This window comes from Labrus mixtus, chromosome 2 (assembly GCF_963584025.1).
Source record: "Labrus mixtus chromosome 2, fLabMix1.1, whole genome shotgun sequence".
Lineage (NCBI taxonomy): Eukaryota > Metazoa > Chordata > Actinopteri > Labriformes > Labridae > Labrus > Labrus mixtus.
Window position 1 is genome coordinate 9,841,594 of NC_083613.1, and position 22,732 is coordinate 9,864,325.

Genomic DNA, 22,732 nt, shown 5'->3' on the forward strand with positions numbered 1-22,732 from the left:
CTATCAGAGGGTCAGCCCAACTACACTCTGCGAGCAGACAGCGTGTTTGGATACGACAATGACGACTGGCTGCACACTCCTCTGCTGGGAGCAGAGGTCGTTCTGGGACTCACACACGAGCAGATTGAGGAGACCTTCAAGTACTTCTGTGAGTGCAGTTTTTTTTTTTTTACACAGAGGCATACAGTAATGGGATTAGGAGGCATCATTTAATTTAAGCCCCACTTTGTGTCCACGAACGACCTTTAACCCTTAATTCAGACTTTAGTTTGGGTATTTGAGATGCTGTGTTTTCATATAATGGATTGAGCTGCATGAGTATTTTACAAGTGATCAGAAATCCAATTAGCTAAACACTGATACAATTTTGTTTTTTCTCTGTCAATTACCGTATGTCCTGACGAAGAATCAGTAGAGTCGAAATGCGTAGACAGACCCCTGTTTAATAAAGGATTTTTATACGACATCAGAGTGCCTCAGACTTTCAGTTTGGACTGCCTTTCTACACCTCAAACTTTGTTTGTCATCAGGACAGTCAACTTTTGTATTAGCTATTTGACTTTTGTCCCCAATTCTTGAAGAGCACCTGATTCCTCTACATTTTTTGACCCAGTTCAGCACTCACTTCTACCTTTTTTTTTCCAACGATAGGCCTATACACGTCGGTGTCCACAGTCGTATACTTAACAAGTTGTAATAAAAATAGTAATACAAATTATTGTTATCATAATCATCATAATCAATTAAAAATTCAGTGAAAAGATTTTTTAGTTTTAGATGAGTAATGACTGCTTTGATTTCCAGTGTAGTAGTTCTGTTTTCTTGGGGACTGTTAGAGGTATGAGTAGTTGCAGGTTTCTGTATTGTGTTGGAATATCTGTTTGGGTAATCTCTGAGCAGGCAGAGTGATGGGGATCGAGGAACTCTGCAACCTAAAATACCTGAAAGTTTGTTTGTGATGGCTATCCAGAAATTGTGAAGAGGTTGACATGTCTGTCCAGGTTGCATAAAATTGCATTGTGAACAGATGTCAGTGTCCGTTAAGCCCATTTGTACCATTATGTTTTGCAGTGATGTGGTGAATGGTTTTATATTGAATTGGAGTTGTAAGTTACTTATCATAGAGAAGAAATATTTGCATACAGGGTTTCTTAACGCAATGAATGCAAAGAGTTTTTTTCGGTTTACCATGAATTGGATTACATCAGCTTTGTTTCTAACAAATGCTTGAACACATTTGAAAGGACAAATGAGTGAAACTATTATTATACCTAGGTGGACTGGACATAAAGAGGACACTTATAACTAGTGTTCATTTGAGATGAGCAGAATAAATAGGATCCTGTGCAAATAGGGAAGAGCATCTGAAGTGTGTCTTTGTGTCTAAAAGTTTAAGTGAATTTGATAACTATGGACACCAAACTCTTTCTTTATTGTTTTTCAATGATTTTCTGATTTACATATATTTTAGTTCCAACCAATGAATTACAGGAAAAATATCCCTGACGTATCAATTATTATTTTGTAGACTAAGTGATTTCTTACTTATTTCATAAATGTATCAATAAATGTATTATAATGATTGCTAGCAATCAATCAATCTTTATTTGAATAGCGCCAATTCACAGTGTTATCTCGAGACACTTTACAAAAAGCAGGTAAAAAACCTCACTCTTTGTTATGTTACAAAGACCCAACATTAATCCATCATGAGTACTTGGCAACATTTAGTAAAAGTTACAGTGGCAAGAGTGACAGCAGCATTTCTCTTCTCTGCATTTCTTCACTTGTCTGCTCAGTCAGAACATTAAAATAGCCTTTTTATTAATTCTTCTTTAAATGAAATTGTGTTTATTTTGACACAAGAATTTGATGCCTAATCTCCTGCCCCGTCTCCTAAACCCTCTGCTACATTTTAGGCACAGATGTCAAATGTCACAAAGCCGATTAACCTGCTGTCACTTGGCTTCATAAACAGTTTCCGCTGGAGCGCTGCAGAGGAAGTACCGCACTGACCAATCTGACATAACAAAGAGTAACCCAGAAGCCGTTTATTATTAGTCACACAGCTTGTCTAGACTTGGAGGTTGATAGGTTGTCAACTACTTCAAGACTTTGGTTCTGTTGTTGTGTGCTTTCAGCATTGTTATTGAAACTGAGAACACTTTGATCAGAGGAGGTGATGAGCAACTCTTTGCAATACAACATGATACTTTTTAAGTAAAATGTGAATAAAAACATAATGTGATGATTTACAAAACATTAAAATCATGTCCAAGGTTTAAAGTTAGAATTTGTGTTGTTTTTTAAAAACTAATTCGCCCATTTTTAATTTTATGCCAGCAACATGTTAAAAAAAAGTAACAACACTCCCAGCATGTTGGGAACTGAGGAGAGTATTTTCAGTCATTTTAAAAAGTGGAATATTTAAACATCTTCCTTAATGTAGGATTTCAGCTACTCAACACTTCAGGGTCTAATTTGTCTTAAAATAATAAGCAAAACGTTTTCAATGGGTGACAAGTTGGGAAGGCCAGTTTATCATAGACTGTAAATAAAAAATGGACGAAGCCTGAGTGACGTCAGACATAATGAAGGTGGCTTGAGCCTTCTGACCCACCTGTCAGTCTGTTCAGCTACGCGCCTTATTATGAATAACTCATATCCTTCAGATTTAAAAACAATCACCCCCGTACAGTGTGTACCGATAAAGACATGAGTTTACTGGACCAGGCTTATTTCTGCTTTAAAACAGGCTTTTTGAATGGGTGTCCAGGGCCTCTGCAGCCAGCCTCAAGTGGACGCTTGAGGAACTGCAGGTTTTTGCACCTCCGCATTTGCTTTATTTTTCAACACCGGAGGTTGCTGCTGGTTTATCACCCGGGCTCTTTTACTACGGAGCCTTGCTGTTATATTGACCGAATGATTACAGCCATCCAATCTGGTCTTTTGACACTGACCCTGCAGAGAGATTTCTTCAGTTTCTCTGAATCTTAAATGATATTAAATACTGTAGATGATGAAATCCCAACATTTTTTAAAATTGAGAAACATTATTTCTTTAGTGTTGCATTGTTTGCCTTCACAGTCTTTTCCAATCGGGCATCTAACTTTGCAAAAAACAAAGACATTTCTCGGTCTCAATATTAGACATGTTGTCTTCGTGTTATTTTAATCATATTTGTGTTTCAGTGAGTTTCAAATCATCTTATTCACATTTTATTCACATTTTACACTGCGTCCCAACTTCTTTGGAAACAGGGTTTGTAAACAGTCTCTCTTGGGGAAGGTCTGTTGATCAAAACTTTATTAACCAAACTTCTCATGTAGAGAAGTGAAGTGGAGTTTGAATGGCTGTGCCTCATCGTGCCATGTAGACTTTACTCGCTTGATGCCAAGACACACGTTCCTTTCAGAACCAGGTCAGTCTGACCTGACTGTGCCAGGCTGTACCAGACTAAAGTGTCTGTCTGTGTGGCAGGTGGCATATGGAGCCGTTTGTTTTTAGTGTTCTTAACTCTTGCTCACTGCTTGTTTTTTCTGCTCCATCTGTTTGTGTTTTGTCTTGGTGTGTTTACAGCTCCTCGCTGTGTCCTCAAACGCCCACACATACTACTAAAACCAATTAAAGTGACACCTCCCATCTTCATGGGAAATTTAAATCAGGCAGAATGTTTTTTAATGTTTGCCTGACACTATGTGATTTTACAACTCTTATTACTGTTTTATGGTTACTCACATGCAGATTTGTTTGTGAAAAAATGACAGTTGTTTTCTATAAATAATAAGTTAAAGACAAGAGGTGTTTTGTAAATTGCAGTGAAACAATTTTACAACCAAATATATACAATGAATAAAGCTTAATTTATATTTAATGGAACCTCCTGAAGTAGGAGGAAACATTTAAGAACATTTAAAAAAGTAAAAAAAAATTAACCAAATAACCAAATATTTCATATAAAGTAAATGGCTTCATGGGAAATTCCCACAAATCAACTCAGGTATGCAGTCTGTCTCAAATGGTAAATAGTAAATGGACTTGAGCTTGAATAGAGCTTTTCTAGTCTTCTGACACTGCCGGTCACACTGATGGCAGAGGCCGCTGTGACCATCAGTATTAACTAATCCCATGCATACACATTCACACGCTGCTGGGGTCGAGTGTCACTCTTGCCCAGGGACACATCAGACATGTGGCTGCAGGAGCTAGAGATCGAACCCCCGACCTTCCATTCCACCCCTATGGACACCAAACTATTTCTCTTTCTTTATTGTTTTTCTATGTTTTTCTGATGTACATACAGTATATTTTAAAGAATAATCCCTCTGACTGAACCACAGCCGTCCCTAAGGTCTAAGTTGAAGCTCAGGGGGGACCGAGCCTTATCAGTGACAGCTCTGAAGCTCTGGACCACTCTGCCTGCACATGTTCGGCTGTCCCTCACAGCCTTAAAAAAAACATCAAACACTAATGCACACTTCTTTTCATTGGCTTTTGACTCAGCATAAGAATTGCCTTTTTTAACCCCTTTTCCTTCCCATTTTTACGGTTATTAGTATCTGATGTGTTGTTGTTTTCAATTGGTCTTAGTGTTTTATTGTGTTGTTTTTATGTGTGGTTGAACAGCTCTTTGGTCAGCTTTAGGTGTTTTTAAATGTGCTTTTGTATAAATCTGGATTGATTTGGGTAAGGCTCACTTGTCTGGTTGAATTATAAACAACGTCTGCAGCACGGGTTGCTCTTGTAGTGGGGGATTGTCAGACTACAGGTAGAGCATGTTCTTCTTGAATAAATTACGATGTTTAATGTAAAATAGCAAATACTTGCACAGTATGCCTGTGTATCTGTAGGTGCTTGAGGGCAAAAAAGTATGAGATGAGGATGTTTCAAAGTGCTTCAGATCTCAGTTTGCTGAGAATTGTGTTGGTTATGTGGGGCTTCTTGTCAAGACTTTATTCAAACAGAATTTCATTGCCTTCCCTTTGTTAAATATATGTTGTATTGTATTGACTACATTTAGATCATTCAGGAGATATGATGGTTGTGAAGGTTAAATCAAAGCAACCACAGGAGTATAACTTTTATGACTGGGAGGTGACTCAAACACAGAGCACTTGTCTTGTTTTTGCTTGTTAAAGTGGCCAAAGTACTCTGAACATTACTTCCTTATTACCGCTGTTCCTTTTAAACTATAGTGTATACGTTATGTTGGCATAATACTTCCCTGTTAACATTAAATGAGTGAACCATCTCTGGAGAGGGAGATGTGATTCCAACTTATTCAGTATGATTCCTCCAGCACTAAAAACAATAATTCTGATCCTGCAGGGACTTACAAATGCTCGCAGAGACAGAGCATGCCAGTAAATGAGATACAACAGTTGGTGAAAGCTGCATCTCCGCTGTCTCTTGCGTGCAGCTTTTGACCTGGAAAGAGTCTGTTTGTGTGTGAAACATTAATGAGGAGGTGAATATTTGATTGTAAGAAAACTGCTGTGTCTAAGGTAGCAACTGGGAGGACGAGAGACGGACAGAGACAGAGTGAACATGATGAGCGGGTGCTGAACGACTCTGAAGCATCACAGCACTGTGGAGTTTACGTTAAAAAAACATCATGAATTCCTTTGTTTTGATTTGTTCTTTTAAAATTAAATGAGACAAGATGAAAAAAAAATGTTTCTCTGCTCATCTAGGGAAACAGAATATTAAAATGATTTCCTAAAATGAACACCAATTATTTTGGATAAAAATAAAAATAACCAATTAGAATCATCTTCTATTCTAACACAAACAATAATTTTGTAAAGGGAAAAAAATGCAAATGGGAAAAAAATGTTTCTTGTGTTCCCTATTAATAACTTCATTTAAGACACTTGAAGTCATAAAATGTAATCTTTTTTAAATGCCTCTATCAGACCCTTTAGAGTGGGTGTGCCTGTGCCTGCAGCAGTATTACGCAGAGCCCTCTCTACGTCTGGTGTTACGTATGTGCACTGAATAAGATCTACCATTGGCATGGGTGGACCCTACCATCTCCCTCAGATCCACAGGGGTGGGTGGTCTTAATGCAGCATCCTTTTAGACGGCCCCAGCTTTCCCATTCTGAATAATTTAATCCATTTTAGCCACATGGTGCTCATTCTTTTGTGAATGGACAAGGTCAGTGTGAGCACTAGCAGCGTTTCTGGCTTTTGGTTGAGATTTTTCTTCCTCCTCACCCCTCCTCCTCTTCCTCCCCTCTTTCCTTACCCGGTAGTCCAACGTGGCCAGGTGCACGGAGGCAGGCATGACGACAGATGGCCCGTACAGTCTGAGGGATTATACATTAACACAGAGGAGCTCAGATTCTCTTGCACACACAAACACAGGTGTTTACACACACTCAGTCGGGCTGGTGGATACGGTTTCTCCCATCACACCCGCCAGCAGAATGATGCTGAAGACACAACCGGTGTGCCTCAGCACAAAAACGACGCAGTAGAGTCAGAAGAACGAGGGATTTAACAGATTGACAAAGAGACAGAGGGCAGTTTCTTTCTTCGGTCACCATGGAGGTGTGGAGCTCCTCTGCCTCCGAGGAGGAGGAGGAAGAGAAGATCACTCCCGGTCTTGTGGAAGAAGTAGTGAAGGGAGAAGAGAAGTGCCAAAACAGCAATAACAATAACAACAATAACAACAACAAAGGCAACCTTTGCCAGGAGGTGACGCAAGGTGAGATAAGAAACAGCGTGATGAGAAACAGTTTGAGGAAGGGTGCAAGGGTCTGATCAGTGACCTGCAGAGCTGACATTCTGCAGAAAGAAATAGAGAGAAGTGTCATCTTGTGATTACGATTCACTGCATGTCAAATATTACTGTTTGGTGTATTTTGCACTGCTTTGCATTGTCATGGTTTCTGTTATCTAAGTGCTTAAATACTTTATAGTGTACAGTGTGTACTGCAGGCTGCAGTGATGTCACTGAAGGTGCATCACGCAAATGATGAAACCATTCATCCAAATGTACGATGTCACTGCTCTTGTCATGAGACATCTTTAGTTGAAGATAAAAGTGCCTTGAGATTTGTATAAATTTGTGAATCTATTCAGCCTGAATGTTTCCTCTTAGTCTGGTGAAGGTCACGGACACACTGTGTGTGTGTGCGTGTCTGTGTGTGTGTGTTTGCTGCACCAGCATATTCAAGCTCTGTGTACATGTAAGCAGTTTTCAATGGTAGTTTTGTGAAATATCTCTTTAACTGTTGTTAAATACATTAGATACAGGTCAGGTTATATGTTGAAGAAAAATAATTGTATAGCTACCCTGTGAAGTGTCTTGAATATCTTCCACCCTGACAGACTTTGACTCTCAGAGGAGAAGAGAGCTTTTGTAATTGGAATCAAATTAGTCCAATGAGATTGGAAGAATGACCTCTTCCTAACAATTGATTGCTGTTAAGTCTTCTCAAACCTTTGACAATATGGTGTGTGGTTCACGAGGACAATGTCTGCAGGTGCAATACCTGTGCTGCTGCCCTAGTTTCAGTCCAGTGCTGTCTGCTGCTTTTGCTCATCCCGTAAGACGTTGACATACTCAGATACATTTGTATTTATTAAAAAGTGTATAATTTATAATTGATCATTTGAGGAGGGTCGAGCTGGCGTGTAGTGATACAGATTTTATCTTTATTTTGTCACAGTTTTTAAAGTTGATGTTAGTTTTTTTTTAATGACAAACATGTTTGAAATCTAACATGAATCTCCTTTAACAGAGCTGTTAATGTGAGCAGGGATCCTCCCCTCTTCCTCCTCTGTAAGGAGCGTTCTTTGTCTGAGCGGGCATGTGGCAGGGAACTGCACGAATACTGCGACACAGGCACCCCTCCAAAAAAAAAAAAAAAAAAACAGGACACTCTGGACAAATTCAAGCCTCTCTGTTATGCAATCGGTCAAATGAATCCTACGATATGTTGAGCACATGTAGATATTAAGCCGTTTTTTTGTTGTCATATTGTCGAGTTTGTATTGTATTGATTTCTTCATTGCTGATATGAGATAACGGACATCAGACATAAAAGTGAACCTACGTCAGCAAGGTCATAGGTGCAGCATTAGGCTAGCAGTTTAGGGTAACCTGCTGGATTAAGGCTCAGCAAAAAAACCCTAAAAGCTCGAGCTGGCAGCACGGCGTCTCCTCCTCTGATCTGCTGTACGTCTCGGCTGGCAGGTCAGGAGGAAATAGATCAGAGTTCTTCGCCAGGGGAGACTTTATCGATGCACACTTTAAGTGCTGGCTGAAAGATCCATTTATTAGAGTTGAAATAAGCCATTCAGTGGAGGTGTTGAAATGAATCGTCTCTACGATGCGTCGCGATTAGACATGGACGATTTTGGATCGCTGCAGTGACAAAACATAATCGATTATTTCACTTTTTAAACATTTTTGGTAAATTATTTTACCATGTAAAGACATTTATGTTGACGTTGAATTCCAAAGCACTTTCTAAATAATAAAAAAAAGGAGTTCATATTAATCTGACTGATGGTCTTCATTGATGTAAAAGTAGCCATGTGCAGTCATTTAGAAAATTGATGATGCAACCCGTCCTGATATCGAAGCGAACACCAAACACATCTGATAAAATGAAGCGTTACAGCATTTACTTATTTGAAGTAATGACCAGCAGTAGGACACTAGGGCAGACTGAAGTGAATCAATATATTATTCTGTGTGTGAACAGGTTTGTGTCTGAAAGCTGCTGACTGCAGTCCTGCAGCTGACTTTGTTTTTAATAGAGACTCAATCCACTTACTGAGTATAATAGGCTTTAAGGACGATGAACTATTATCTGATTAACCTTTGTTAATTTATTAATAGAACTTAATTTCCTTAAACCATTAACCATTCAGTGCTCAGGAAGAATCCCACACACATTGTTATAATCATTATTATTAAGGCAGGGTTTATAGTCTACTAACATGATTGTTTGGTGTTCATTAAGTCAGTGTTGACATCCAGATAGAAAGATTATCTTTTATCAGAATGAGACATGGTGACCCTCTTCTGGATCAGGATGTCTATTACACTCCTAAGGACACTTTTTTAAAATAGTGTAATTAACAAAAATACTTTCAAGTTCAATGTTGGTTCTAAAATAAAAAATGTATTTGACATGGAACCTTGTTTGGTAGCTTTTGGTCACATTACAGATCTTTGTCAGCAGATGGCGGAGTTGTTGAACAGATATTTATTCTATGCTGGCTTTAAAGTAAATATAAAGGAATGAGAGCTGATGAGACTGTCACAATCAAAATTTGATAAAAGACTACATTCATGACTCGCAGTCAGGAAGACGTCTGGCCAGTGGTGAAATAACATCCCGTGTTTTGGGATTCTCTGGTATAGTTGATTTTCCTTGCTGCCATGTTTGAGAGAAACACAAGATCCTGACAGCAGACCTTTAGACTCGGGTTGCACTTTGACTCCCTCTGACTTTTGCCTTGTAAGGCTTTGTGGTGATTTGTGACAGGGGTTTAAATGCTTTCACTATCCTGCTTCTTTTTTTCTGCATTCCTCTTAATTCTAATCAGCTAAATTGAAAACATAAACTTGAAAGTGAATCACATCACGTGGCTCCCGACAAGATTTACGTCGTATATATCATGGTCAGCTGCAGCACACTTTATCTGCAATAGACCCGGGCAACAGACCAAGGTTAGATTCTTTCCATTAGATTGATTAAACACTGAGACAGCTATCCAACCACACTGTTTCCAGGCCAAATCCAAGGAAACTCGATCTGATTACTTCGCTGTATGGCAACCTCCCATCTCTTTAGGCCAGCTAAGCTTTCTGCCAAAGACTATATGAATCATTGTTTTAGAGTAATGTGGTGTCATTAAGATGAATTCATGATAATCGTCTAACAGAGACAACCAAGCTGTAGAATTATGGTCTGCATCTTGAGTCACCGAGTTCTGCTTCAAATGTCTAAAACCCGTCCTCTTTGCTAGATGGTGACAACCTTTAAAACTATTATACCAACACTAATATATTGTGTTCCTTTTTGCTAAACATACAGCTTCAAAGTGTCTTCGACCGCCTCTGGATCCGTCTCAACTGAACAATGATTTCTTGAACTTCCACTTCCGTGCGTTTGAAGTGGATGCAAAACAAACGGATTTGAACCAAGCTGCAGGTCAATAGTCAGTCACTGTGTTCCTGTCCACGTTGTACATGTCCTGCCTGTATGGACACTGCCAGATAAGCCCTGGCTGTGTCACAGGTTGAGCTATATTGGTATCCCGGAGAACCAGGTCTTTATTGGCGTCTTATCTGGGCTAGAAAGGATCAGGCTAAGAGGATCAGTGTGGGGCAGTGACCACATGGAGATGTTGTGGTCTGCATCTGTGGAAACAAAACCTACTCGAGGCATTCATTCATACAGACAACGCTGATTCACTGTAACTCTGTTACAAGTTCATGTTACAAGTGTTTAATAATTGAGAGACAAGAGGGTATTTTTCTTTCATTGTGTACATCAATGAGCACCCCCCCCCCCCCCACACACACACACACACACAAAATACTTTGTTTTTAATAATCAACATACTAAGTTTTCTTTGATACAACGGCGACTGTGGCTAAGTTGGTAAAGCATCAGCCATCTCCTCCAAGACACTTGACCCCAATTTGCTCCCGCTGCTTTGTCAGTAGCGTATGAATGTGTATGAATGGGATGAGTTGGTTGGACCCTTTACATGGCGGCCTCTGTCATCAGTGTGTGAATGTGTAGTTGTAAAAGCGCTTTGAGTAGTCAGAAGACTAGAAAATAACTAAACCAGCTCAAGTCCATTTACCAGAATAGTCTGGCACATACAGAAAGACCTTTGTATAAACTATCCAGTTATTGTTATCATGATTAGAGTTAAAACCTCAGAGGAGACAAAGCCTTCATCTCCCATGAGATCTTTTGGCAACCCCCCGCCGCTGGGGGGTTCAGACTTACATGATTAAGTAAATTATCAATAATTATGATTCAAATACTTTCAACAGAATTTTTTTTTTTTTTCAGAAATATCACTTGCCCTTCTAAAATGAATGTTGTTATCTTTCATAGCTGTTCCTCCTCTAAGTGAGAAAAGGACAGGCTTCTCTTGAGATCTGTTGTAACGATGTTTTGTTCAGCAGCTGATTGAAAAATAGAAAAAGAGGAGATCAGTCAAAATCTAACAAGCGTCCCCATTGGCTCGTCTTTATTACTTATTTGTCATTATAAAAACTCTCAACAGAATGCATCGTGCCAGTGGCCTCTTTGTGTGATCTGTTTCCTGCTCCATTCATTAAATCCCTCTCTCCCTCCTCCCTCAGTGCTGTGCTCAGACAGGGTGGGCCAGGTCACCAAGACGTATCATGACATCAAGGCGGTCACCCACCTACTGGAGGAGGTAAGAGAGAGACAAAGTAGATCAGTGGGATTATAGAAGATTATGATCATCTGCCCCACTGACCACCATGTTTGTTGACCTTTTCTGCACTTTTGTTTCTGTCTGTGTCGTCAGATGAAAGCTAATAAGATGTGGTTAAATCTAAACCACAACTCTATGTATCTTCACCTAGGCAGTCATTGTTTATAAAACAATATTATGTGGGTATACATGCATAAATATCTTTTTAAGTCAAATAAATGACTCACTTGTGTATCACTTTGCAGAAAGAGCGCGATCTGGAGTTAGCAGCGCGGATCGGCCAGTCCCTCCTGAAGCAGAACCAAGAACTGACCACACGTAATGAACTGCTGGACGAGCAGCTTGAAATTGCAAAAGAAGAGGTGTGACTAAACCTCATGACGCACACTTGTGCAATCACAATTAAATACATAATTAATGTTATATCAGAGCTTTACTGATCTTAGATTACTGTATTTTCTAGATTGCTCAACTTCGTCATGAGCTCACGATGCGAGACGACCTTCTTCAGTTCTACGCCAGCACTGAGGAGATGGAGAACGCCGAAGCACACTCACTGTGAGTTCACACACATGCAAACACACACACACTCATGTTTTGATGGAACAGTAGCTCAGTCTGTAGGGACTTTGGTTGGGAACCGAAGGGTTCCCGGTTCAAGTCCCGGTGTGGACCAAGTCTGGAAATTGGTGTAGTAGCTGTAGAAGTGCCAGATCACTGCCAAGCGGCCCCTGAGCATGGCTGCACCCCGTGCACACTTTGTCCACATGTTTGGAGTCAGTCTCTGGGTTGTTCTGCTGGACGGGTATGTGTGTTTTTTTAACAGTGAAAGTCGACATCTGTAACGACTCGACTTCATAATAAACTGGTAGAAAAAGTGTTGCCTCCACCTTCAGCTCATCCCAGAGAAGTGAGCACTGTCAGGATGCAGTGAAGAAGGAGATGCTGCTGGCTCAAATCCACAATCGGATGCAAAACAAGAGCAGACTTCACAGAGAAGAACAGTGGGGATGTTTGTTCTTGAATATCATAACTACAATAAATGTGGTTAATTAGACATTGACACTGTGTAAATAATGGTCAAAATGTATGTGCAATGCATGGAAATATTAGCAGTCCACAGTAATCCATCCTATATGAATTCCCTCCTGTGCTTCTTGAATAAATGTGAAATAAGGGAAGGTATCTTATGCAGACATTCTTTTTCTTTTTGTCTAGAATGAAAAGAAATAGCTCATGCACTTCTCTCAGCAACTTCGTCCACTCCGACTTCCTTCAGCAGAAACTGAAGGATTTAGAGGATGAAAACCGCAAACTGCGAGTAGAGGTAAGAGACATAGGAAACTGACTGAATTTGTAAACAACTTCAGAATGCAACATTTCTTAATAAATGTGGTACCAGAGGAGGATCACATTAAGTACGACTGAATGTTTATCCCAGCTATGATTAAGTCGCTGACATTTTCTGTGCAGGCCAACGATCTCACGACAGAAACGACAAACTACGAGGAGCAAGAGCAGGAGCTGATGATGGTGTGTGTGGATGAGCTCAGTAAGTGCCACACTCTTGTCTCTAATATTAAAAAAGAATCCTCTTGTCGGTCAGTTGCAGGTGTATTTATTGGACTTGTGCGTTTCAGCGTCTCTCAATAAGCAGGTGGTCGACCTGTCTGAGGAGCTGGCACGGAAAGTAGAGGACTCTCTCCGACAACAGGAAGAGATCAGCTCACTGCTCGCTCAGATTGTTGACCTACAGGCTCGATGCAAAGGGGTGAGAGACAAACACAGACACACTGTTCATTTCTTTTTAAGAAGCCTTCATAAAAAAAATAGCCAGTAACTTTGTGATGAGTTATATAAAAGATCATATGAACTCAGGGTTAGTGTTGTAGACAAGACCACAGTAACCAAGACCAAGACAGAGACCAGAGTGCTACAAGACCGAGACATTTAGACCAAGACCATAAATATCAGTGAAAAATCATCATCCTGTGTTTAGGGGGAGTGTCACTCAAGTAGACTGTATCACCGGGAAGGCTGCAGACATAACCTGGGGATTAAAATGAAACGACAATTGAACTGAATTAATTTGTTCTTTCAGAAAGGGATGTTTTTCTTATAATCACAGTTATGATGGACAAATAGCCTTTCAGTGATGGTCTTGATTTGAAATCCAGAGTCTGCCCAGTCTGAGACTCTGAGACAAGACCGAGTAAAAAGGCTTTCAAATCCTACAACACTACTCAGGGTCTCTACAAGTGAATGTGAAATAATAGAAAAACTCTCACAACTATTCTCTCTCTCCCTCCAGCTCACAAACGAGAATGAAGAGCTCAACCAGAACCTGAGTGCCTCCCGTGAAAGTCAACAAAAACTGAAATCAGAGGTAAGACGCTTACAATCAGTTGAAAAAGGATCCTGACATGTTCTTTTAACTCGTGTGTATTCGTGTACCTAAATCAATAATTTTTTAAGGTGTTCAAACTTCTTTTGGTATATGTTAAAATATTTACTAAATCATTTTTGAGTAGGTCAAGGACTAAAGATAATTAGAAAGAGGCGATTGGACTTTATAAAACTTTTATATGTACATAATTTACTCTGGAAGCCTTCACATAGTTACCCAGAAACCCCTTATTTGTGTCTCTCACAGATTTGTTAGTTTGTATCTCTGCAGAAGAAGGCCTTACTTTTTCATAATTACCTACATGTTTTTATTTTCAACATGAGTTACACAAACTAGTATACACTTATTTATTTCTTCCTCATGTCTTCTTCTCTATTCCTGACCCATATTTTATCAGTTAACCACCTTCCCTCCTCTCTATACCTATTTTTCATACAATCTCTTCAGCAGAATTCAGTTTGTGCTGTCTTTTAGTTCCACTGTTTGTCTTGTACTGCAGTTTGACAGAAATGTCTCCCCCTTTCTGCAGCTCAAGGACCTGCAGGACAAGTACTCCGAGTGTGAGGACATGCTGCGTGAGGCCCGAGAGGACATTAAAAACTTGAGGAATAAAAGCCTTCCCAACAGCACGGTGCAGCGGTACACTGCGCTGGCCTCCGTCCTCCCGATGGACTCGCTGGCTGCAGAGATAGAGGGCACCTTCCGTAAAGGCTTGGACAACCCGGCTCCCTCAGAGTACAAGTGAGTCTGTGCTTTGGCTTTGCTAATTGTCTTTTATCATTCTATTTCTAGTTGAATATGATTAAGGACATTTACTTTGTGTGAGCCATCCAGGATTATTTGATGCTTAAAGCCCAGGTTGATCTTCCCTCCTGCCTACAACTATGACACAATCTTTCAGAGTCTCATTAATCCAACAGATATAAAATATTTTGTTTATACAAAGAACACAGATGGACAGCAAAAAATCTGTTATGCTGTTTCGCTTGTGTCAACGTTTGAGGGGGTTATTATTTTTTTAAAGTTATTTAGGCCTTTTGCTTTCAATAGATAGGACAGTGAGAGAGTGGGCGATGACATCCGGCAAAGGGCCGATGTCGGATTCTAACCCACGGCTGCTGTGTTGAGGACTATAGCCTCTGTACATGGGGCACGTGACACAACAGCCAGGCTAGCCCGCACCCCATGTACAAAGTGTTTTTATATTTTGCTGCAGTTACATCCGTTAGAAATTTGTTTTTGATAGCATCAATCCAAGCCCACTACAGATACTATTCCTTGGAAAATGGTGAAAGAATGCTTAACTGAACTTTGGTTCACTGAAACCAAAACACTCTGTGCAAATAACAAGGAAATAGAAGGTTAAATATAAACTGCATCTTCACTGTGCAAACAAAGGTGTGTTATGATAATGATTTGTGAGATAAAACATTTTTTTAAAGGCAGAAAATAAAAGTACTTGGTGAGATTACTCATGCCATGCTTCCTCCCACAGGAACCACCCGTGGCGTGTGTTTGAAACAGTAAAGGTAGTGAACAAGGCCGTGAGGTTGCGGTCTCAGTGCCCCTCCCCGGGTCTGCCAGGATCCAACCCTTTATCCACTCGCTCCAGCTGTGCCAGCACCCCCCGAACCAGCTACTACGGTTCAGATAATATCAGCATAACTCTGGAGGACAAGCCCAGCTCCAACAGTACTCACAAAGAAGACAACAGGTGAGTTTCAGTGTGTTTATGCAGCAATGTCGTATATTTAAAAAAAAACTTGATTAGAAGCTATAATGACTTTCTTTAGATGTTTAAACATCTTTTTACATGAGGTAATGATGATTAACCCCTTAAAGGTCCTGAGTTTGATGCATTAAAAAACCTTTTGCATCTCTTCACCTCAGTGTTAGTGGGCCAAAGCGTCTGGGCCAGCCAGGTACACCTGGAGGCCAAGACCTGGAAGCGGCCTTGCGAAACCTTTCAGCTCGCCAGCAGAACCACTCCTCAGAGCGGCCTTTCTTTGACGTGGAGCGGGAGCGTAAACTTCATGCCTTGGTATCAAACTGCGAGGAGGGCGAATGCTCCAGCGGCTTCCTGACCCCAAACGACAGCCTGGTCTCCAGCCCAGCAGCATCGACAGGCACCAACTACTCCAACGGAAGCTCACGGCACTCCTGTGGCTCCTCAGGAGGATCCAGATCCTACCTGCCCGACCGCCTGCAGATTGTCAAACCTCTGGAAGGTAAAAGCTTCAGCTTGATTCTCTTTGTTTTACATTTTTAGAGATTATCCAAATTTATGTGTAGTCATGAAGGATTATAAGAATGTGTTTATATCAGTCCAAACAAAGCAGATGGTCCGTTTTATTATCAAAATAAGTCCTTGACACAAATGAAATAGTAAATCAAAGTAGCTGGGCTTATTTCAAGATTACCAAAGCATTTTGTTTTTATGTTTCAACATACTATGATGCCAGCAATCAGTTGGTGGCAATCATGCTTCAAGAAATGATGCAATGTGCCAAAAATGGTATAGAAGAAAAGGACTGCAAACAAGGAAACATGGACCAAGAAAGTTTAAAATATATAATACGAAACAAGAAACACAAGTGCAGCTGTGGATCAGTGGTCAGTCATCTCAACTGGAAGGTCAGATGATGACCCCTAGCTCCTGCAGCCACATGTCGACGTGTCCTTGGGCAAGACACTTAACCCCAAGCTGCTCCCGCTGCTGCCTCAGTGGAGTGTGAATGTGTATGAATGGGATTAGTTACTTCTGATGGTCACTTTACATAGTAATCACTGCCATCAGTGTGTCTGATTCTAAATATTAGAGGTTATCAGGTTAATTGGTTTCTCACAGGACATTTTGTCAATGATTCTCATTTTACACAATTTGGCTTTAATAATAATAATAAACTTTATTTGTATAGCACCTTTCATACAAGTATCGCAGGTCAAAGTGCTTTACAGCAGAACAAGACATAAAAAGAGCATCACATAATAAAATAACACGAAATGAATTAAAAATGGTAATGGTAATAATATTTAAAATTTGTTTAAAAAGGCATAAAATAGTATGAAATAGCAGTGAAACATAACCCTATAAATGCCTGTTCAAAATCAAAATATGCCGTCCTACAGTATATGTTGACTATTATACTAAACCTCACTAAAATGCTAAGGTGAAGAAGTAAGTTTTAAGATTATTTTTAAAAATATTTGGTGAGCTTAGCTTTAGTGGCTCATGTCTGCTCAGCCTCAAGCATTCACACAGAGACCTACAGCCCTGCTCTGTACTGAGCCTGCTAACAATGGATAATAGACATGATATGGTTTACCTGGGATGAATTATATGTGAATAAAGATTGAAGTTAACCTTACAAATTGAAGCTTTTTTTTTTGTTAATTATGAGCACCAAGGGATGCGGTATAGCTTGGTCAGCAGAGCAGACGCCCCATGTTCAACTCCCGGTCCTGACTGTTGAGTGCACGTCTCTCTCTCTCTCTCTCTCCACACGTCCTGTCTCTCTGGAGCTGTCCTAGAAAATAAGGACAAAAAAAGAACCAAAAACATTTAAAATAGGATTATGAGCACCATCAGGTTGTAGATTAACCTGTGAAATGATCAGTGCATGAGATAGAACTCAACGGAGACTGGATTTGTGTGGACGCACACAGGCGTGGTCATTAGAATGGTGTTAGTTTTACAGTGTAAACCTTACTGTACACACTGTATTACAACCTTCTCAATCTGCCACTCCCTCTGACTCTCTCATGGTTAGGCTCGGTGACTCTGCATCATTGGCAGCAGCTGGCCAAACCGAACCTTGGAGGCATCCTGCATCCACGCCCGGGCGTCCTGACTAAAGACTTCAGGGAGCTGGAAGTGGACTTGCAGCACATCTACAGTCTGAACGACCTGGAGGAGGACGAGCCTGACCTGTCGCAGATGTCTGGCGCTCACGGCATGGGTACGATGCATGTTAATACACATCTCCACCAGCTTTGTGACTCCTGCTCTCTCGTCCATGTTTCCTGCTTAGTCTCCTTTCTAGTTCTCTCTTGTAGATTCTCATTCAATGTAAGTTTCTTCATGTGTAGTTTATTGTGCCTTCTCTCCCTCCATGACCTCGCAGTCTCTCCATCCGGTCCAAACCTCCCTCAGACCTCTCCCACACATACCATAACCACCTGCCAAGTCCTCCAACCCTCCATCCTCATCCCCTCATTCTCTACTAGGTAAGATTATACACACTGTAAGCACTCAGTCTGACTCTTTGTGTTTCTTTCGATTGAGGTTATTGTGGTTGTGCTTTTGTTTTTTACAGTCCTTGTAAAGTGAATTTTCCTCTAAGATTAAAATAGATTTAATCTAGAACTAGATTTTTTCTCACAACAGACAAAAGTGACGACAAACCTCTGAATAAGAAACATCTGAAGAAGAGTATTCTGAGTTCAGTAACCTACATCCTGTTGGATATTCCAGATTTCCTCAGTTCAATCCTTTCGTTTTCTTTCCCCCTGCTCTTTACCTTCACAGTGACAGAAAACGTCTGTCGAGGCTTTTTCTCCAGCTTTAAAAGCAGCCTTAGGGGCAAAGTAAGGCTCATCATGAAAGCATGATATCATAGGAAGAGCGGAGCACGGCTTCAGATTTGTTTGACTAACAGCATCATGATTCAAATTTTGAACCTTTTCTGTTTAATCTGCAGTCTTAGTTTCAGGTCAGAGACTGAGATGTCTAATGACTGAAATGTGTTTATTGACTGTAAACCATTTGCTTTTGACTGACACTTTACTTTATGCTGCTGTGCTGTTACCTGTACTTCATGAATTCTTGGCATGTTTCATACATGATCGAGAGTCTCTTTCCTCTTCTAGGTTTTCATCTCAGCAAACCATCACATCAAGATTTTTTTACCTTCCACGCTAGCATCGTGTTTATCCATCTTACAAACACTAATGATGATGAACTAATTGGAACAGCTTTCATTATTTGTTTGTTGTTTATTGTTTGTGTTATAAGCCTGCATGGTGTGCAACAGGAGAAGCTTAGTTTGGACATTTATTGTGTTTCATTTCTGTTTTTAATTCTTGTTTTGTTTTCTGTTGGCAGCCTTCGCTCTTTCAGCATGCCACCTCGTCGGAACTGTGAGCTCGTGAGCACTGCATTGCCATCTTACCCGCAGCACTTTGGCCCGGGAGGCCAGACTACCCCCACCATCATGACCACCACCACAAACAGCACCCCATCACCACTTGGACTTGTGCAGCTGCTGCGAGAGCACGGCATCTCAGCTTCTACTCAAGTCCATCACAACCTGCACTACAGCCAGAGCACCAAACCTTCAGGCTCATCGTCGACAGACAAAGGTGGAGGCTCACGATCATCGGACAGAGAGGGAAGAAGAAACATTTTCAGTTGGAACTTGGTGGCAAAGCTTCAAAGTCTTGGTTTGCACAGAGTGGCAGCTTTGGGGATGAAAGGACTTCACGAAGCAGAGAGAAAGACGGACATCGTCTGAAGGTTTGATGAGTGCTGTTCACAGGTTAACTCCTCTCTCATTCACCCGAGTGACTTTGAATCATGATTCAGACGGAGCAGTCCAGGGAGCTCACAGCCACATGAAGTCCTAGAGCCATCAGTTAGGTTGTTTGTAGTGTACAGTAATATTATTTTCCATGAATGTGTGTACAGTAGTTGTGTGTGCATCTTCATCTCAGGACATCTCCTGATCACCTGATCAACACTTTATTTGACCTTAATATGATATCTACCTGCTTTTTACACAAAGAAAAAAACATGAAGAAAATCATATTTTTATACTTTGTTTTGTGGTTTTCATTTTACACACTACACCTGTATGACCTGTTTTTGTTTTGTCTTTCAGTTTCCAAAGTGGAACATTAGTTATGTGTGTGTATATAACAAAGCAGTCACTTAGAAAAAAAAAAAGACTTAATGCAGTAAGTTATTGTTATTTGAAAGCACGAATGAAACCAATGCTCTCACACTGAAGAACTTTGAAATGCACTAAAGTACACTCCGGTCTTCCTGCTCAATAGCTGCTTCATCGAGAAAGGCAAGTTGTAAAAAAAAGAAAAAACTGTCAAGTTAAACACTTCAGAAGTTGATTTAAAAAAAAAAAAAAGAAAAGCAATGCAAAGACACTGACTGAAACTTTTTGATATCCTGTTTGCTCTGCAGTTAAAACACCTGCTTTCACATGGTACATGCTGTCATGGCTGCAGTTTCACTCTGAAGCTGTTTGAGTCATTGAACCTTGTGGATTTCATTCTGAGCCAGAACTCACCTTAAATAATCAGGTCTGCCACGCTGCATCAAAGACTGTGGATGTTTTTTTTTGTTGTTGTTTTTTTCAAGCGACATGTTTGTGAACTGTTCTTCTGAAAATTTTGCTTGTGCTGTATTCAATGTCATCAGGGATTTTGAAATCACTGGGATATCAATGAACTCAATTGTTTTGTGAATTCTCCATGACGTTATTTAAATGACAAGTAGAAGAGTGTTCATTTTTATATAGACAGCATTATTCTTCAAAATCACTGTCAAGCAATCATCCGTAGCAAAAAGGCATAGGAAACTATAGATTAAAAAGGGAAGAAACCATGAACACAGGTTGCAATAATCTGTGTTGTGACTTGAATCAACCAAACCACTCTGCGCTGCTGTTTCTTCTGTGTTTGCATCAAAGCTGTACATATGTATGTGTACAATTTTTACCACCTGTGGATAAACTTTGCATTTTCATCGAATGCTGTTTCATCTCCTTTATTCCCTCATGACAGTATTGAAGTAACACATTTGATAATTCTGCATAAAAAGGTTTATTTAAAAAGGTGCAGGGAAAATAAACATTGACTTCATGTAAAATCTGAACAGAAAGCATGGAGGCCGATCTCTCAGGTCGCCGCTGTGTCTCACTCTGCGTCCCGGCGTCCGAAGTCGACCCAGCCCTGGTAGTCCCGATCCAGCATGCAGTCAGAGTTCATCATCTCTGTGAACAAACCATTCCTACATGAACCACACACACAGGGTTCAGTATACACATCTGAGCCTCTCTCTGGATCTCTGCCCGATATCATCTTACTAACATAAGTGGAACAAAACAACCAAGAAACAGCCATCACACCCCTACCCACGACATACCTGAGATAGCTTGCATTACTTGTTTGGTCATGATCTCACGTTCATCCTCTGATAGGTGTGCCCGTCTCTGCGTCCGTGCAGAGTGAGAGTGGGACGGCGGCTCTTGTCTGGCAGCCATGTCTATCACTTTCCCCCTCTTGGCTAGAAGCTGCTGGAGTGCATTAGTGTCTTTTGCATATCCAGGTGAGGAGGCTGCACCAGACACAACAAGTGCAACCAACAGTGCAAACACCAGGACAACTTTCCCCGTCATGTCTGTGTACAAGAAGAACAAAATCAGATTTACATACACTCGAATTGACAAAGTAAGTAGAAAGGATCCAGTTACCTTTAATGATGAGATATGTGCACAGTGAGATGAGAGACCAGTTCTGCTTCTGCTGCAGTGTTGACGATTCTGCACACATCGCCTCTTTTATACCAAAAGACCAGTGTAAGCTTCTACAAACACAGATAACCGTGTTCACTCATTGATTGGTGGTCGGATGCATGGGGAGGATGTGCGTCGTAGGAAACAACCCACCTTTATGTCCACAAACCCATTAACACTGATTTTCTCTTACCTGGAAAGGTGTTTTTTGCACGGCCATAATAATAAAACAAGTCAGTGTGTTTACATAAGAAATCCAATAGTCCTTTAACGGCCTGAACAGAGGCTCTGATGTCACTGAGGAGCCACTGGTTGGAAGATATTCACTGGCTTCTTTTGATCGGATCTCACTGCTTAAAATAATAATATAATCACATACTGTATGTTGGAACAAGACGAGGCAAACATGTAGTTCTTTTACATTGAAGCATGTTCTTGTTTTTTTTTTTTTTATTACTGTAAGATCCCCATTAGCTTCTGTGTTGAACAGCAGCTACTCTTCCTGGGGTCTCCATATCTTCATGGACAATATTTTATTAGTTAGATTACGTGAAAACACATCCATGACATTCATACTCACAGTACAACAAAACACGACATAACCAATACAACAACAATACACAGCAAACAACTCAAACTGAAAAACTGAAATACAAACGATAGAGCTACATAAATATTTTTCACTTCAATAGCTAAGAAAACAAAAAGCACCTGGCAACTAGATCACAAGCAAAAAAATCTGTACTATACTATTTCTTGAGTAAATAAAAACAATCGTAACTCTTTGTGAAAACATCCTGTAGGCCTCTTTCTTACTTTCTGAAATTATAAATCTTGGTAATGAATTCCACAGCACCACTGCTTGATGATGAACTGTCCTTTGCATTAAACTAGTTGTATATGGAGGCTACAGAAAACGACCCTCTGATGACTGTCGAGTATGACTGTTTTTACCTAAACACTGCATAGTCTTACTTTCACCTGCATTTAGAATGAGTAGAGATGAAAATAAATCCCTTAAACATCAAAGCAAAGTGTGTTTAATGACTGATAAGAGGTGATTATTGCCCTCACCATGTTGTGGTCCGGACTTTCCAGATGACGTTCACTCTACCCTTTTAGTAAAAACACTACAGCGAGTCGTTGACATAAGCGCTGTTTACTCACAGTATAGATTTTTGGACCACTTTGCTATTGTGTTTCCAGTGGTGATTTTAGAGTCTGTTGGGGCCCCAAGCAAAATGTATGGGGGCGGGGGGGTGGGGGGGGGGGGGGGGGGGCTCTAAATCATCACCATGATGTTAAAAAAAACAAAAAACATTTCTGACCCCAAAGGCAACTTTAAAGG

The 22,732-nt window shown here is 40.4% G+C and overlaps 2 protein-coding genes across 4 annotated transcripts; one reads left to right on the forward strand and one right to left on the reverse strand.

Annotated features, from left to right (window-relative positions):
* The first annotated feature begins 5,990 nt into the window (after positions 1-5,990).
* On the forward strand, positions 5,991-20,620 carry hap1 (huntingtin associated protein 1). 3 transcript variants are annotated; one of them, XM_061050668.1, is made up of 15 exons: positions 5,998-6,712; positions 11,351-11,427; positions 11,694-11,810; positions 11,912-12,006; positions 12,667-12,775; positions 12,922-13,000; positions 13,089-13,219; positions 13,760-13,834; positions 14,385-14,596; positions 15,351-15,569; positions 15,746-16,083; positions 17,626-17,814; positions 17,980-18,082; positions 18,384-18,442; positions 18,960-19,099. In XM_061050668.1, exons 1-14 carry the CDS (start codon positions 6,550-6,552, stop codon positions 18,421-18,423), a joined length of 1,947 nt encoding a protein of 648 aa, XP_060906651.1. In that variant the 5' UTR covers positions 5,998-6,549; the 3' UTR covers positions 18,424-18,442; positions 18,960-19,099. The 3 variants fall into 3 exon arrangements, with proteins under 3 accessions (XP_060906660.1, XP_060906651.1, XP_060906641.1); XM_061050677.1 differs by lacking the exon at positions 17,980-18,082 and having other exon boundaries at positions 5,991-6,712; positions 18,960-19,137; XM_061050658.1 differs by lacking the exon at positions 18,384-18,442 and having other exon boundaries at positions 6,051-6,712; positions 18,960-20,620.
* On the reverse strand, positions 20,231-21,473 carry LOC132984056 (uncharacterized). Its single transcript, XM_061050688.1, has 3 exons — positions 21,343-21,473; positions 21,015-21,269; positions 20,231-20,862 (listed from the first exon to the last, which is right to left on the reverse strand). The coding sequence occupies exons 1-3, from the start codon at positions 21,419-21,421 to the stop codon at positions 20,786-20,788; spliced, it is 411 nt and encodes a 136-aa protein (XP_060906671.1). The 5' UTR covers positions 21,422-21,473; the 3' UTR covers positions 20,231-20,785.
* Between the last annotated feature and the right edge of the window lie 1,259 nt (positions 21,474-22,732).

Bases quoted from the DNA above. Each gene is read 5' to 3' on its own strand.
- hap1 (XM_061050658.1), top strand. From the start codon at position 6,550: ATGGAGGTGTGGAGCTCCTCTGCCTCCGAGGAGGAGGAGGAAGAGAAG. The intron at 13,835-14,384 runs GTAAGACGCTTA...CCCTTTCTGCAG, and splicing joins AACAAAAACTGAAATCAGAG to CTCAAGGACCTGCAGGACAA. The intron at 15,570-15,745 runs GTGAGTTTCAGT...TCTTCACCTCAG, and splicing joins ACTCACAAAGAAGACAACAG to TGTTAGTGGGCCAAAGCGTC.
- LOC132984056 (XM_061050688.1), bottom strand. From the start codon at position 21,421: ATGTGTGCAGAATCGTCAACACTGCAGCAGAAGCAGAACTGGTCTCTC. The intron at 21,270-21,342 runs GTAACTGGATCC...TCTTGTACACAG, and splicing joins CACATATCTCATCATTAAAG to ACATGACGGGGAAAGTTGTC. The intron at 20,863-21,014 runs GTATGTCGTGGG...GTTTGTTCACAG, and splicing joins AGTAATGCAAGCTATCTCAG to AGATGATGAACTCTGACTGC.